At 61.7% G+C, this 15,055-nt stretch overlaps 1 protein-coding gene across 1 annotated transcript; it reads right to left on the minus strand.

The window, feature by feature from the left end:
• Positions 1 to 384: 384 nt before the first annotated feature.
• On the minus strand, positions 385 to 14,734 carry KCNC3 (potassium voltage-gated channel subfamily C member 3). Its single transcript, XM_049787007.1, is given in 7 exon segments — positions 385 to 3,176; positions 4,271 to 4,330; positions 6,797 to 6,901; positions 6,903 to 6,922; positions 7,134 to 7,325; positions 8,394 to 9,525; positions 14,024 to 14,734. Coding segments are annotated over 7 exon segments (2,190 nt in total). The 5' UTR covers positions 14,681 to 14,734; the 3' UTR covers positions 385 to 3,152.
• Between the last annotated feature and the right edge of the window lie 321 nt (positions 14,735 to 15,055).

Raw genomic sequence — 15,055 nt, forward strand, 5'->3', positions numbered from 1 at the left:
AACCCCTGAGAGCCGCCGGGTGTGACCCAAAAACCAAAAATAAAATAAACTCATTGATAGAAACAATCTCAAACCTTCTCCAAGCCGAAACCACCCAGTGGCTGGGACCCCAGGTCAGGAACTACGCAGCCTTGCACCGCCTGCCCAAGCGCCCAACTTACCAGAGATCCCTATTTAGTTCCTCAGGGAAACTGAGGCAGGCTGATGCTCCAGATAACCCGATGAGAATGCCCCCTCCCTGAAAGGCATGTATACCCCCCCAAAGTACACCCCGCTTCCCAGCTTCCTAAGCCCTTGAAGGTCACACACCCCTCCCCAGATGGAAACAGCCTGACCAAAAACCAAGACAATCCCCCTCCAAAAAAAAAAAAAACGGGATACGAGTTTTTAAATGAAAAGGAAATTTTTATTGGGGTGGGTGGGGAGGGGGGCATGACACTTTTTCCTTTGGGGACAGGTGGGGGGTGACATGCGGCAGCTTCGGCGTTGGGCGGTTCATGCACCCGGCGTGGGCTTTTGGGGGAGGCCTGGGGGGGCCGCAGCGACCCTCCTTCCTTGCCCTGGGGTTGAGCTAGGAAGACCCGCGCGCGATAGCACCAGAGTGGGACGTTTTATTGAGCGACTGATTTGATTTTTTTAAATTTTTGCAGACCTCCCTCCCCCACACCGACTCCGGACCCCCACCCGCCCCACATCCCTGAGAGCGACCCCCCACTTTGCCGCTGCCTCCCCACGTCGTGCCCCCCTCTCCATGCGCCAACTGGCCAGGCCAGTCCTGCCCATGTTGGGAGTGGGAGAAACTTATTGCTGAGTGTGTGTTTCTGTGTGTGTGTTTTAGGGGGAAGCCGCTGAGCTCAGGAAGACCCCCCCCAATTCCTTGCCCCCACCCCAGTCGCCCCGTGCAGGAGCGCAGCGTTGGGGCGCATCATGCATTGAGCACAAGCAGGTGCGTGCAGGGGGCAGGCAGGCCCTGCGCTCCCAAACCCCATCCCCACGCCGCTGGTTGAATGTTGGGGTGCTGGGCCACAAGAGCCATGGATTCACCCCCTTCTCCTTCCTAATGACTGTGGTGAAGTGGTGGAAAGAAGCAGAACTTAAAACTGCCCCCCAAAGAAAACACCCAACAGAAGTGGGATTCGCTGTGGTTGGGCCTGCGCAGGACGCAGGAGCATTGGGGAGTCGATAGTGAGGGATCCGAGGTGTTTGGAGACTTTGGGGGGAAAAAAGACCCTCCAACCCACCCACCCACCCCATCCCCATCCCCAAGGGTCTCCCGAGGGTCGGGCGTGGCTTTGAATTCTTGTGTTTTGGAAAGAAGTTGAACCCTTTGGCAATAGAATTCTCCCCACACCCCTATACCCTGATGTCTGCAGCCCCCTTAGCCCTTTGCCCCTGCTCCCTCTCAGAGCCCACACCCCTAGATTCGCAGGGGGTTGGGTCCGAGGGGAGATGGGGAGCCTTGAAATGGCCCTTGCATAGGAATCGTTGCATCCAGAATCATGCTCAGTAACAGCCCCCCTTGTCCCTGACCCTCGGGGTGTCTCGTGGGGAGGAGGGGAAGGTCCTGAGGTGTTGGGAGCAGAGGGAGGGAGGAGGCTATTTCTGGGGACCCCCCCACTCCAAAAGGGGGAGATCCTCTGAGAACATGGGGACTCGGAGTGGAGTCTCCGGGCGTGGGGGAGGTAGCGAGTTATTTGGTGAGCCCGGATGCAGGGGTGAGAAGTGATTTTGCAACCTCGGGGTGCCCAGTGGAGGTGGGAGGGTCTCCCAGCCCCCCTCACCCCCATAGAGTGCCCCCCTTCCCTTTGGGTTGGGTATGCACCATGAAGCGCTGAGGAGTGTCAACCTTTGAACTGGTGTGGAACACCAAAAGTCCCAAGCTAGGCCTCCAAGGGTCCTAAGCAGCCATCTCTAGGCTCAAGCATGCTTCTGGGAGCACCCCTTAAGGGAAGGAGGTTTTGGGGAGGCCCTGGGAAGGGCTGGTTCCCTGGAATTGCAGACAGGCCAAGCCCATCTGGGGTGGGGGAAATTTGAAATTCTAGCGAGGTGCAGAGAGACCTGAGGTGACGTCTGAGATTTGGGGTGTGAGGCTGGCTTGAGGAGCTGGGGGGTGTCTGAGTCGTGGGGGGGGGGTTGGCGCATCCCAGAGGCTGAAGGGAGAAGGGGTGCGGTCTTGGAGATATTTGAGAGGGCTGTGAAGGGGGGACATCCCGGGGTGCAGGGGTGTGGGGAGGTGGGGGGAGCAGGGTGCCAGGATCAGTCTTCTCGGGATTCTGGGTGCAGGTCTCATGGCAATAGGGAGAGACTTAGTGTGCAGGAGCCCATCACCCCGGAGGCTGGGGGGGCTCTGAGTCCATGCAGAGGGCAGCAAGAGGGCGCGTGCGGGGAGCCCCTAGATCTGGCCCCCCTCGACTCTGCTGTTCTGGGGCTACTTGTTCCCCCAGTGCTGCTAAATGTTATTGTTTTTCTGTCATCGTTGCTGGCTGGGCTGCCCTGGGGAGTGAAGAGAGGAGGCCAGAGGAGCCCCCCCCAGCTGAAAGGCCAGCCAAGGGGCCCCCTCAGGTCCCCGTGCCCTGCCCAGTGCCAGTCCCCGGAAGGAAGGCGCGCAGCATGCAGCCCCCACCGGCGGCTTATTGCTGAGGTGTGCTGAAGGGTGCCCGGGCTGGGGGGGGACATGCAGAGCCTGGGGGTGGTACCCCAAGATGTTGGTGGGCGTGATTCTGACTTATTTACACGAGGTGAGGTGCCGGGACCGGGTGTCCTATGGCTCGCGGAGACCTGAGAAGCTTCATTTGGGGGTGGGTGGGCTAGGGGGCCTGGCTCCTCCCCCTCCATCTTGGGGTGCCCCCGGTGTGGGGGAGGGCCGGGGGCTGAACTGGGGTGTCTGCTGGCATCTCTCGGTTGCATATTATTCACCTTTTTTCTTCTATATTAAAAAAAAACCGTCATCCTTTCCTTTCCCACCTCCCACCCCCAGCTCCTTGGGCCTTCCTCCCCATCACCCCCCAGGCCCCCTACAAGGGGGGGTTTCGGGGAGCGCTAGAGGATGGAGGGCAGGGTGGGGGGAGCACGGCGGGTGGCCCTGGGAGAGCCAGGGGGAGTGGTTAGGGGCGCCAGGCGCAGGGACACCCCGCTCAGGCCTGCGATACTGCTCAGACTGCGAGATTTTTCGTAACCTGGGAGAGGGGAGCAGAAAGAGGGGAAAGGAGCGTGGGGGTGCAGACAGGGACCCCCAAGCCAGGAAGGTGAGAGAGAGAAAGACACACAGAGAGCAGAGACAGACACAGAGAGACCAAGACAGACAGGTGGACAGCAGACGGATGGATGGACAGACAGACAGACGGACAGACGGCAGGAGATGGAATGGGGGGGCAGAAGCCAAGGAGACGGGGGAGTCGGGGAGACAGGAGAGAGGCGAACAGATCGGTCAGTCGGCATCGGGAACACGTTCAGACATGGGGTGGGGAGAGAGACTGAGGGTTAGCGGGTGAGGGGGGATCCCGCCAGCCCCCCGCACCCCCATAGCCTCCCACCAATCCCCCAACCCCACCTCCCACCCCCAACACCCCCTACCCTTGGTTCCCTCTTCTGAGGCAGGGGGGGGCAGCAAGGCAGATGGGGCGCAGCGGGCTATGGTAGCTCGGTGGGATGCGAGTGGGAGCAGCCGGTGGAGGGTCTCAGGTGGGTGGAATGGGGGTGCTGCAGGGGTGTGGGGAAGGGCAATGGCAGTACCCGCGACTCTGTCGGGTGTCTGAAGGGGGGATGGGGACTCACCCCTGTTCTGGGGGGGGGGACTCGGGGACCCTGTGGTGTGCAGGAGAAGGGCCTGGGGGCCTTGTGCCCTGAGTCTTCGATTAAAGACACCCACGGGGTGTCCTGAAGGGGCCCCAGAAGGGCCAGAATGGGAAGGGGACGACCTCCAGGCTTCCCTTCAGGCTCCAGAAGGTTCTGGGCTCCCGTGGAGCTGGTGTGGGGTTCCTGGAAACCTTCAGTGTGTCTTCCAAGATGGTATACAGTGTGTGTGTGTGTGTGTGTGTGTGTATCTCAGGGGTTCCAGGGCTCTCTGAGACACTGTGGGGGCCTGAAGTGGGGGGCCAGGTGTCTTCCAAGATGGTATACAGTGTGTGTGTGTGTGTGTGTGTGTGTGTGTGTGTGTGTGTGTATCTCAGGGGTTCCAGGGCTCTCTGAGACACTGTGGGGGCCTGAAGTGGGGGGCCAGGAGCCCAGTGTTGGGGTGGGGGCCCCCTCCCAGCCATTCCCAATTGCTAACCTGGGGGGAAGGGGCAGGGGGGGACCGAGGGTCTCGCGCGGTCTCAGGCGGTGACAAGAGCTGGGGACAGAAATACACAGAGTCACGGCAGGGAGTGGGGGGCCGGGGGGACCCCCCAACACAGCCTCACTGTTGGGGGGCTGGAGAAACGCCGGAATCTCTCCCTCCTCTCTGGTGTTTTCCGGGGAAAGGGGGGAGCAGTGAGATGGCCAGACTCCAAATGTGGAAGGAGCTTCCGGGTGCCTGGGGGGAGGAGGGGAGGAAGGGGGTCCAGGGGGAGGATGGGGAAGGGAAAAGGGAGGGTTTGTAGGGATATGGGGGGGAGGTCCAGGAGGGGAAGATGGGAGGGTTTGTGGGGGTTTCAGGGGGAGGTCTGGGAGGGGAGGAGGGGCCTTTGGGTGCTGGAGGGGGGAACGGAGAAGGGGTTCAACAGTGGGGGGTGGGGGGTGACAGAGGCGGTAGAGGGGTCCAGGCGAGTCAGCCAACCCCATCGGCTCCGCCAGCATTTGAGTTCAATGGATGGATTTCGGCATCAGAGGCAAGAGAAGCGGAGATATCCCCGACACCCCTCCTCCCGTGCCCGCACCCTCAAAGCCCTCCCTAGCCTCCCCTCCTCTCCATGGGCCCCTCCAGACTGGGGGGGGACAGAGGGTGGGAACAGGACTGGATACAAGCAGGGAGGGGGACGAGGGAGGGGAACAGGCTGGTGATAGATGGAGATGGAAGGTGATGAGAGATTTAGGGACGGAGGGAGGGATGCACCCACGGGGCCGGACAGTCTCCTGGGCTCATCCCCGTCTGCTACGGGGCCTGGGGTCACACGTCCATCTGTGAGATTTGGGGGGAACTGACAGGAGGTTCCCCAAATTCTGCTCCATAGGGAAACGAGTCCATTTCCATTTTATTTTTTTGTTGTTGTTTGGGGGTCACACCTGACAGCGGTCAGGGGTTACTCCCTTGCAGTGCTTGGGAGACTGTAGGGGATGCCAGGGATTGAACCCATGCAAGGCACATGCCCTCCCTGCTGTGCTGTCCTATCACTCTGGCCCTCACATACACACTTAATGCAAAGGGGCCAGGAATGTTTGTCATCAATGTTTCTATCAGTGCTGAGCTAAATTCTTTCCTCCTGAACCCTCTGGATGGGCTGGCACCCCCCTCTCAGCTGTTCTTGCCCCCTTCCTTGGTTCTAGGCATATCCTCATTGATGTACTACTTTGGGCTTTTGGGGGGCCAGGGACGGCTTGAGCCATACCCAGCAGTGCTCAGGGATCACTACTCAGGCTGGCTCCCTGCACGGGTAGCGCCGTCATCCCGAACCCCGATTCTTTTGCAAAACTATTTTACGATCACACATCCCTAAAGAGACATCAGGGCGCAAGGACAGGCCTCCCAGGCCACCATGGCAACCCCCACAGGGCAGTGTGTCGGAGTGACAGGGTTGTGGACTCTATGAGCATGCCTGGCCCCATGTTGCCTGAGGACAAGCTTGTGTCCTAGCACTTGAGGGCGTGTGACCCACTCACTCTGCTGCTTCCAGTCAGTCTCTGAGAGGAATTATTTTTGATCCTCCAGGATGCTTGAGGTGTGTGTGTGTGTGTGTGTGTGTGTGTGTGTGTGTGTCTGTGTGTCTGTGTGTCTGTGTCTGTGTGTCTGTGTGTGTGTGTCTGTGTGTGTCCATCTGTCCTCTGGCCTGTGTCAAATAGTGTCCGTGTTCCAATAAAGTTTTATTGGTAACCAGGCCCCTTGGATGGTCAACCAGGGCTCCCAAGCCAACTATGGCTGCAGTGGGCCTGTGTGTGGAAGAGTGAGCAGCTGAGTGAATGACTGGAATGACGGGTGTACTAGAGGGACAGAGCCCAGAGTAGAAGCATGTGCTGTTGACTGGAGTCCCCCCAAGTTATCCCCTTAATGCCACTTGCCCCTAACTCCTGGGATACCTGTTCCTCTCAAATATCACCTATCTGTCTCTCTGTCCATCCACCCCAGCGTCTCTCTGTGCCCATGGGCATCAGGATGTGATTTGGCCGCTGGGCAAGGCCCCGTCCTCTGCCAGCTCTGTGGGTCTCCCCTTGCCTTGGCACCACTAAAGCCCCTCTCTACTCCTCCCAGCTGAGCTCATGTCACCTCAAAGAGGAACCTTCTGGCTCTGTCTGCCTTTCAGAGACAATTGGGGGAGCTCCTGGGCGGTCCCCCAGCCTTTGTTCACTGCCCAAACAGACGAGGTGCTGGGTGCCAAGCAGTCTAGGGGGTCTGGAGCTTCTCCTCCCCGCCCCTTTTCTCCATGAAGCCAAAGAGCGAGGTGAGGGGGGTGGAAGCAGGGGGTGGTGGATGAGGGTCAGTCGTGGAACTGGGGCGTGCAGTGAGGGTCCGGGGGTTAGTTCTGGGGGTGAGTGAGGGGCAGAGCCAGCAGTCAGGAGGTGCAAAGGGAGGTGGTGACGGGAGTCTCGGTCAGTGGGAGGTGCACGTTCTCGAGGGGTTAGTCGGTGGGGGGACAGGGGTGGTCGGGCAGGTGGGGGTACTTACCCCTGGGGGAGGGGTTCGTCCTTTAGGGGGAAATCCAGGCCGCAGCGTTGGCGTTGAGGTCGGGCAAGAAGCTGGGGGGGCCTGGCTTACGCCAGTCTGGGGGGGCCAGTGGGGGAGCACCGGTGACTGGGGTGGGGAAGAGGCCAGAGGGTCCGAGAAGGTTGGGGTGGGGGGAGATGGAGATGGAATAAAGACAGGTGAGGTGGGACTGAGGGAAGGGGTGGGGACCACGGGGTGTGTGTCGGGGGAGTCGGGAACCTCCCCCCCACCCCATGCGCCTCTCCCGGCCTCCCCCGTGCGTGTGGGGGGTTGTCCCGGGGCCGGAAAGGCGCCTCACCTTTCCGGATGGATCCGTCTGGGGACGGGCCGTAGTCGGTCAGGAGGAAGCAGGCACGGTCCCGGCTATAGCGGCTGCGGCTCCCGGGGGTGATGGGGCTCTTGTCTTCGGGGGACACAGCTGGCTGGTCGATGGCCGGACAGTCCTCGTGGGCCAGCGCGGCAGAGGCCGGGTCCCCGTTGGGTCGGGGATCTGCGCCCCCGGGTCAGACACAGACACAAAAGGAGAGTGAGAAGGCCAGAGGGATAGCACAGCAGCAGGGCACTTGCCTTGCACACAGCTGACCCAGAATGGACTGAGGTTTGATCCCCGGCAACCCATATAGTCCCCCGAGCCTGCCAGGAGCAATTTCTGAGCTCAGAGCCAGGAGTAACCCTAGTGTTGCCAGGTGTAACCCAACCCCCATCCCAAAAAGGAGAGTAAGGCATGGCAGCCCAGTGACCTGGGGCCTGGGGGGTCGAAGCATGGAGGGCCCAGAGCCCCGGGTGCAGGTCTGGGGGTGGGGACAGAGTTTTAGGGACCCTGAGACCAGGTGAGCGGGGTCTGGTGTGTGCTGAGGGGTGTTGGGCAGCCGTGAGGGAAAATGGGGGGCACTGCAGGGTGAGGCGGAGGTCCGGGAGGTCCTGGTGGGGAAGGGCTGAGGTGACGGTGGAGAAAGGAGGGGTGCCGGGGGTCCCCAGGCTCTGGCGGCAGCTATTTTTAATTGGTGAGAAACTGGGTCAGCAGCTGAGGGAGCGAGGGGGGGCCCAGGCGGCCCAGCTACCTTTCTTGACCTACTTAAGCACAGGGGGGGTGAGGGCCCCCCCACGGCCTCTCCCTGTTCTGGACACCCCAGGGGGCACAACCACGATCTCCCCTTTTCTGCCTGAGCCCAGCTGAGCCCCAGGATCAGGTCGCTAAGTCATCAACTTGGTCAGCCAGGATCTTGGATTCCCAGAGTCCCCAAGTTTGCGCCATCTCTCTCCCCAGTCCTGGCCCAAGGCCCTGCTTAACGGAGTCTGGGCCAGGGAGGGACCCCCTCTATCCACACCCCAGTCCCGAACGAGCCCCCCATCTTTCTCCTTCTCCCGAGCCCCTTGGAAATCCCATGAGTGCCCGGCCACTGCGACCCGAAAGAAACCCCTTTCTCTCAGCGCACCCCTAAAAAGCTGCCTCTGGCTTCTGTCAACTCCTCCTAGACTGGGTCTCCAGAACCTCGGTCCCTAATCCCCGTCCCCCCCCCAAAAAAAAACCCTCCCCTCAACAGTCACCCCTTCTCACCTGCCTGGTTGATCTCAATCACTTCTTCCTGAGCCAAAGGGCAGGGCTCCCCGGGCGCGGGGAGTGGGGGCAGCCCCATGATCCCCAGCCCGCCCGCGCCCCCCCTGAGCAGCCCGGGGGGGTGCGCATGAGGCCCGGGCGGGTAGCCCCCGGCCACGGTCACCCCCATGGAGGGCGGCGTGATGGGTGGGGGCGGGCTGATGCCTCCTCCTCCGTGGTGGTGTTGGTGATGCGGGTGGGGAGGCGGCGGGGGTGGCGGGGGTGGCGGGTCGGGCTTGCAGTAGTTGGGCGAGCCGGGCTGGGGGGGCCTGGGGATGTGTTTGTTCTTCTTCTTGGGCAGCTTCTGCTTGGCCATGGCCAGCGAATAGTACATGCCGAAGTTGTTCACGATGACCGGCACGGGCATGGCGATGGTCAGCACCCCAGCCAGGGCGCACAGCGCCCCGACCAGCATCCCCGACCAGGTCTTGGGGTACATATCGCCGTAGCCTAGGGTGGTCATAGTCACCACGGCCCACCAGAAGCCGATGGGGATGTTCTTGAAGTAGGTGTGATTAGAACCCAGAATATCGTCGGGGTCGGCCCCGATGCGCTCGGCGTAGTAGATCATGGTGGCGAAGATGAGCACCCCCAGGGCCAGGAAGATGATGAGGAGCAGGAACTCGTTGGTGCTGGCCCGAAGCGTGTGGCCCAGCACCCGCAGCCCCACGAAGTGGCGGGTGAGCTTGAAGATGCGCAGGATGCGGACGAAGCGCACGACCCGCAGGAAGCCCAGCACGTCCTTGGCCGCCTTGGAGCTCAGGCCCGACAGGCCCACCTCCAGGTAGAAGGGCAGGATGGCCACGCAGTCGATGATGTTGAGGCTGCTCTTGAGGAACTCGGCCTTGTCCGGGCAGAAGGTGATGCGCATGAGGAACTCGAAGGTGAACCACACCACGCACACGCCCTCCACGTAGGTCAGGAAGGGCTCCGTCTCCACCTCCACGTTGGTGATGTTCTCGGGGGGCGCCCCCGGGATGGGGGAGGCCTGCGTCACCGTCTTGTTACTGATGTGGATGAAGCCCTCGTGGGTCTCCAGGCAGAAGGTGGTGATGGAGATGAGGATGAAGAAGAGCGAGGCGAAGGCCACATACTGCGGGGCAGGGGTGGGGTGGTGGGGAGAGGCGGAGAGAAAGAGAGAGAGAGAGAGGTGACCAAGATATCTGGCCCTTGGGCTTCCCTGCTCCGTCCGCTCCTCCCAGACTTGGAGATGCATTTGGCCCTCATCCGTGGTTCCATCGCTTCCTAGATACCTGTACCCTCTGTCCCCCAAAAGAAAAGCCCACTTTGGGGCCGGAGTGATAGTGCAGCAGTAGGGCATTTGCCTTGCATGCAGCTGACTCAGGACAGACCTGGGTTCGATCCCCAGTGTCCCATATGGTCCCCCGAACCAGGAGTGATTTCTGAGCGCAAAGCCAGGAGTAACCCCTGAGTGTCACCGGGTGTAGCCCCAAAAGCAAAACAAAGCAAAAATAACAACAACAAAAAAACCCACTTTGAAAAAAAGAGGCTAAGAACAGGGGTAGAATTTGCCTTGAACGGGCCCTGCTGTTTCTCAGACCCATTCCTAACACAGCCCCCTGGTTTCCTGGGTGGCTTCATTTTAGGGCTCCCCAGCTCCCAATTGTGCCCCCCAAAGTCTGCTCACAGAAAGAGGGAATCTCTCAGGTCCCACACCCTGTCTGAGATATCTGGGGGACTGCAGCCAGGCAGGGAGAGGGGAAACAAGGAAGAAGTCAGAGGGGGACACGAGGAAGTAAATTTGGGTCTCAAGCCGGCTCCCCTCCACCATCCCCCCACATCAGCTTTCTGGAAACTTTTTTTTTTTTCAGAGTTATTTAAGGACTGACTTGGACGATACAAGGTGCCTGGCTCCAAAAACCCCAGCTCTGGCCGTTGTGTAATTAGGATGTGGGGGTACGGGGAGGTGAGCACTAGATCAAGGGCTCGGAAAGGACTTGAAGGACTTTGGTGCCAATGTACCAACTCCTTCCACCCCAAAGGGAGCCACTGAATCAGGCTGAATCAGAGGGAGGGTTATAGGGACAGAAAAATCCAGGGTTCAAGAGGGCAGGGAAAAGGGGCGAGGAAGGTGAGGTCAGAGCCTGAATTGGTGGAGGGGAGAAGAGTGAGAGAGATAGAAAGAGAAATGAGGGGCTGGAGAGATAGCATGAAGGTAAGGCATTCGCCTTGCATGCAGAGGTCGGTGACTCGAATCCCGGCATCCCATATGGTCCCCCGAGCCTTCCAGGCGCAATTTCTGAGCCTAGAGCCAGGAGTAACCCCTGGGCGCTGCCGGATGTGACCCAAAAACCAAAAAAAGAAAAAAGAGAGAAATGAGAGAGCTAGAGAGTGAGAGAAAGGGGGGTGGGGAGAGGAGATAAAAATGAAAGAGTCAGAGAGGAGGGAGAGGAAAGGAGAAAGAGAGGAGAGGGGAGAGAGGAGTGAGAGAAAAGAGGAGAAAGTGAGAGAAGAGAGAAAAGGAGAGACGGGAGAGAGACAGAGAGGAGACAGAGACAGAGAGATGAGAGCAGAGACAAGGCCAAAGACCCCAGGGTCCCACCCCCCCCCCCAGAGGACAGGACATGGGAGGTGAAACTTCTGGGTTTTTCCAGAACTGGCCTGGAGGAAATTATCCTACCCTGGAGAGGGAATGGGGCCTGGGCAAGACTTTGGGGAGTGAGTGGAGAAGAGGGGGTGCAGAGAGGGGATGGGCCGGGCTGCAGAGAGGCACCCCCAGACCCAGGCCCAGACCCCACACTCCTGAGCCCTGCTCTCCCTCCCCAGCTTCCCCACCACCACCCCCAGCAGTGGCTGGAGAGGCCAGAGGCCGCCGCACGGCGCATGCCCCGCGCAGGCTGCGGCACCGCAGTGGGGGCAGGCGGGCCGGCCGGGGGCCAGCCCCTTGGCCAGCTCCCGCCGCAGTGCGCAGCCGCCCGGCCCGGACCCGCCGCCACTGCGCAGCCGCAGAGCCGCCGGGCCCGCTTAACCCTTGCGCCGCCGGGCCCGAGGGAGGACAGGGTGGGCGCGCGCCGCAGTGCGCCGCCGCCGGGGAGGCTGGACTGAGCCTGGGCGGGCTGGCGGGAGCCCCCGGAGCTCCCGCGGGGGTCCAAAAGTTGCAAGGGGGCCGGGCCACACGCCTGGACCACCCCCGCCCTGGCAGAAGCTGAGGGAGCCATCAGGGCAGAGGATGGGGCTGGGGATGAGGATGGGGATGCAGAAGGCGTGGGGGGGGTAGGACCACTTGGCGCGGCCTCGCATCCCCGCTTCATCCAGCAGTTCTAGCCACTTGGGCTCGCAGACAGACAGACAGACACGCAGAAAAGCCCCCCAAAAGTGAAATGAAATGAAATAAAACACAATACAATAAAATAAAAATAGTGGCATCCAGGAGCCATCCTCGGAGAGGGTCCCGGAGCCCCCTCCCCAAACTCAACCCCAGTCCCCTTTGCAAAGGTGGGATTGATGGAGGCACAGAGAGAGAGAGAGAGACCCAGGCCCGGAGGGGGTGATCCGGGATCGCTTCCCTTCCGTTCCTCCTCCCCCACCGCACCCCAAATCTCGCCAACTCAGCGCTTCCCGGGGGCCAAACTTTCTGGGAGCCTGCGGGGGGGGGGCCCTCCCCCCCCCGCGCTCCCTCCCCCGGCGCGAATGCGGCACTGCGGCTCCTCCGCGTCCTTCCCCGGCCTGGCCCAGGACGCGGCACGGTGGGGGGAGGGGATGGGGCCCCCTGAATCTTGGGGGGGGAGCGCCCCGGGAGTCGCTCCGCTTTCTCGCCCTGCAAATCCCCTCACCCTCAATTCCGAACTGTCCTCTTGGGGCAGCCCCGAGAGGTAGCGGGCCAGGGGGAGAAGCAAGCAGATAGGGGGCGGGAACCTCTTTCATCCCCCGTTAAGGTTGGGGTTCGGGGAGCCCGGTCTTGGCTCTGGACTAGGGATGAAACAAGGCTTTGGGTCAGGGTAGGAAGTAGTGGGTGGAAGGAAGGTACCAGAGCTCAGGAGAAAGTTGCGAGCTGTCTGGTGAAGGAAGTTAGGGAGATGGAAAACAAAGAGAGGGAATGCAGAACCCCAAGTTCTGCAGTTAGGGATAATTCTGGAACAGGATGTGACTGAAGAAGAAAAGGGACAGGGAGGTTCTGGGGCAGGTGGGGGTGTCCCGGGACAGGGAAGGGAGAAGGAGCCTGAGGAAGAGGAAATGCAGAGGGCAGAGGCTGGGGGAAGTCCCGGGACATTGGGAACAGAGAGGGCTCAAGAAGGGGCACAAAAACTCAGGGGGCTGCAGGATCCCAAGAGACTGGAGAGGCACAGCTGGGGGAAGCAGGGAAGGCAGAGCAAGCGGGTGGGGAGCATCCAGAAGGGTCCAGAAGGCTGAGAAAAGGGCAGATCGAGCCTCTGAGGGTGGAAAAAATAGGACATGTCAAAAAAAAAAAAAAAAAAAAAAGAAGAAGAAAGAAAGAAACTTAAACTTGCAGAGAGGGGCGGGCTGGAGCCGGGCCTCCCAAGGGGATGGGAAAGAACGGGGAGACAGGGAGCAATCTTAGGTCTGTTCCCGGAGGATTTGGGGGGGCGAGGGTGCCTTTGAGAGTTTTAGGGATGACGGAGAGAGGCGAGAACAGGATTACAGGACACAGGGTGGAGGGGCAAGGATTTGTGGGCCCAGGGGGTGTCTTTGAGAATCTTTGGGATACAGGGTTACAGGAGACAGAATGGGGGTGAGGATTTGAGGACTAGGGGGTGTCTCTGAGGGTCACAGGAATTTTGGAGAGAGATGAGAACAGGATTACAGGAGACAGGATAGGGGGAGAGGATTTGGAGGGTTAAGAGTGCATGAAGAGGGCCGGGTAGGTGGCGCTGGAGGTAAGGTGTCTGCCTTGCAAGCGCTAGCCAAGGAAGGACCACGGTTCGATCCCCCGGCGTCCCATATGGTCCCCCCAAGCCAGGGGCGATCTCTGAGCACATAGCCAGGAGTAACCCCTGAGCGTTAAACGGGTGTGGCCCAAAAAACCAAAAAAAAAAAAAAAAAAAGAGTGCATGAAGATCTCGGGGATTTTGGAGAGTGGCAAGAACGGGATTACAGGACACAGGGTAGGAGGAAGAGGACTTGGGGGTCCAGGGGGTGTCTTTGAGAGTTTTAGGGATGACAGGGTCACAGGAGAGAGGATGGGACAAGGATTTGGAGAGTCAGGGGTTATCTTTGAGGGTGTCAGGGATTTTGGAGAGAGGGTTACAGGAGACAGGCTGGGGAGGCAAGGATTTGGGGGCCCAGGGGGTGCCTTTGAGTTTAGGAACGATGGGCTTACAGGACACAGAGTGGGGGGACAAGGATTTGGGGGCCCAGAGCGTGTCTTTGAGGATCTCAGGAACTTTGGAGAGAGGATTACAAGACAGAGGGTGGGAGGGGACGAAGATTTGGGGGCCCAGGGGTTCTTGGAGAGAGGGTTCCGGGAGACAGGGTGGCCTGGGGGGCGCAGAATCCAGGGTGCGTGTGGAGAACCGTGCAATAACTCGCCGAGAAAGCCCAGGGGGGACCCCAAGGAACTTTCCCAGGCCCCGGGAGGAGGCGGGCGGGCCGGGGTCCCGAGAGCGGCTCACCCTGGCGGCCCGCGACGAGTAGGGGTCCTCGAAGAGCGCCCAGACGCGCGGCTGCCAGCGCCGCCACCACGTGCCGCCCGCGCCGCCCGCGCCCCCGCCGGGCCCCCCGGCTCCGCCGCCGCCGCCGCCCGCGTCCTGGAAGCAGAGGCGCTTGAGCTCGCCGCCCGCGCCGTCCAGCCCGCCGCCGCCCGCGCCCGCCTCGTCGTCCAGCCCCGCGTCGTGGGCGCCCGCCGCGCCCCCCGCCGCCGCCTGGGCCTGCGCCGAGGCGTCGGGGGCCTCGAAGGAGTCGAGCGCCTCCTCGGCGTCGCGGTGCTGCCGGTAGGTCATCCAGCAGCACGCCTCCACGTCGGTCTCGTCGATGCCCCAGAAGCCCAGCTCCTCCTCGAACAGCGGCCCGCACACGTCGGCCGGGCAGTGCAGCTTGCCCGTGCGGTAGTAGTTGAGCACGTAGGCGAACACGCCGGGGTGCCGGTCGAAGAAGAACTCGTCGGCGCCCGGGTCGTAGTCGAAGCGCGCCGCCGCCTCGGGCTCCGTCAGGCCGGCCAGCCGCGTCCCGGGCAGGGTGCGCAGCGTCGAGCGGTACGTCTCATGCCGCACGCCGCCCACGTTGATCACGATCTTGCCGCTGTCGCCAACGCCGCCGCCGTGCCGCCCCATGGCCGCCGCCGGCAGCCCGGGGCATGGCTCGGCGCGCCGGCCCCCGGGCCCGCGGGGTGCCGGGGGGCCCGCCGGGGACTCGGCGGCGGGCGCGGGCGCTGCGGGCGGCGGCGGCGGCTCCTCCTCCTCCGGCGGCGGCGGCGGCTCTTGCAGCTCCTGCGGTGGCTGCTGCTGCTGCTGCTGCTGCTGCGGCTGTGTCTGTGTCTGCTGCAGCTGAAGCTGCTGCTGCTGCTGCTGCTGGGGTGGCTGCTGCTTGCCGGCCCCCTGGCGCCCGCGGAACGACGAGACGCAGACTGAGCTCAGCATTGGACGGGGGCGGGGCCTCAGGGGGCGGGGATTAGGGGCGGGGCCGCGGGAGGGAACGCGCGCCTCGGA

The sequence above is a fragment of the Suncus etruscus genome, chromosome 14 (genome assembly GCF_024139225.1).
Source record: "Suncus etruscus isolate mSunEtr1 chromosome 14, mSunEtr1.pri.cur, whole genome shotgun sequence".
Taxonomy (NCBI): Eukaryota; Metazoa; Chordata; class Mammalia; order Eulipotyphla; family Soricidae; genus Suncus; species Suncus etruscus.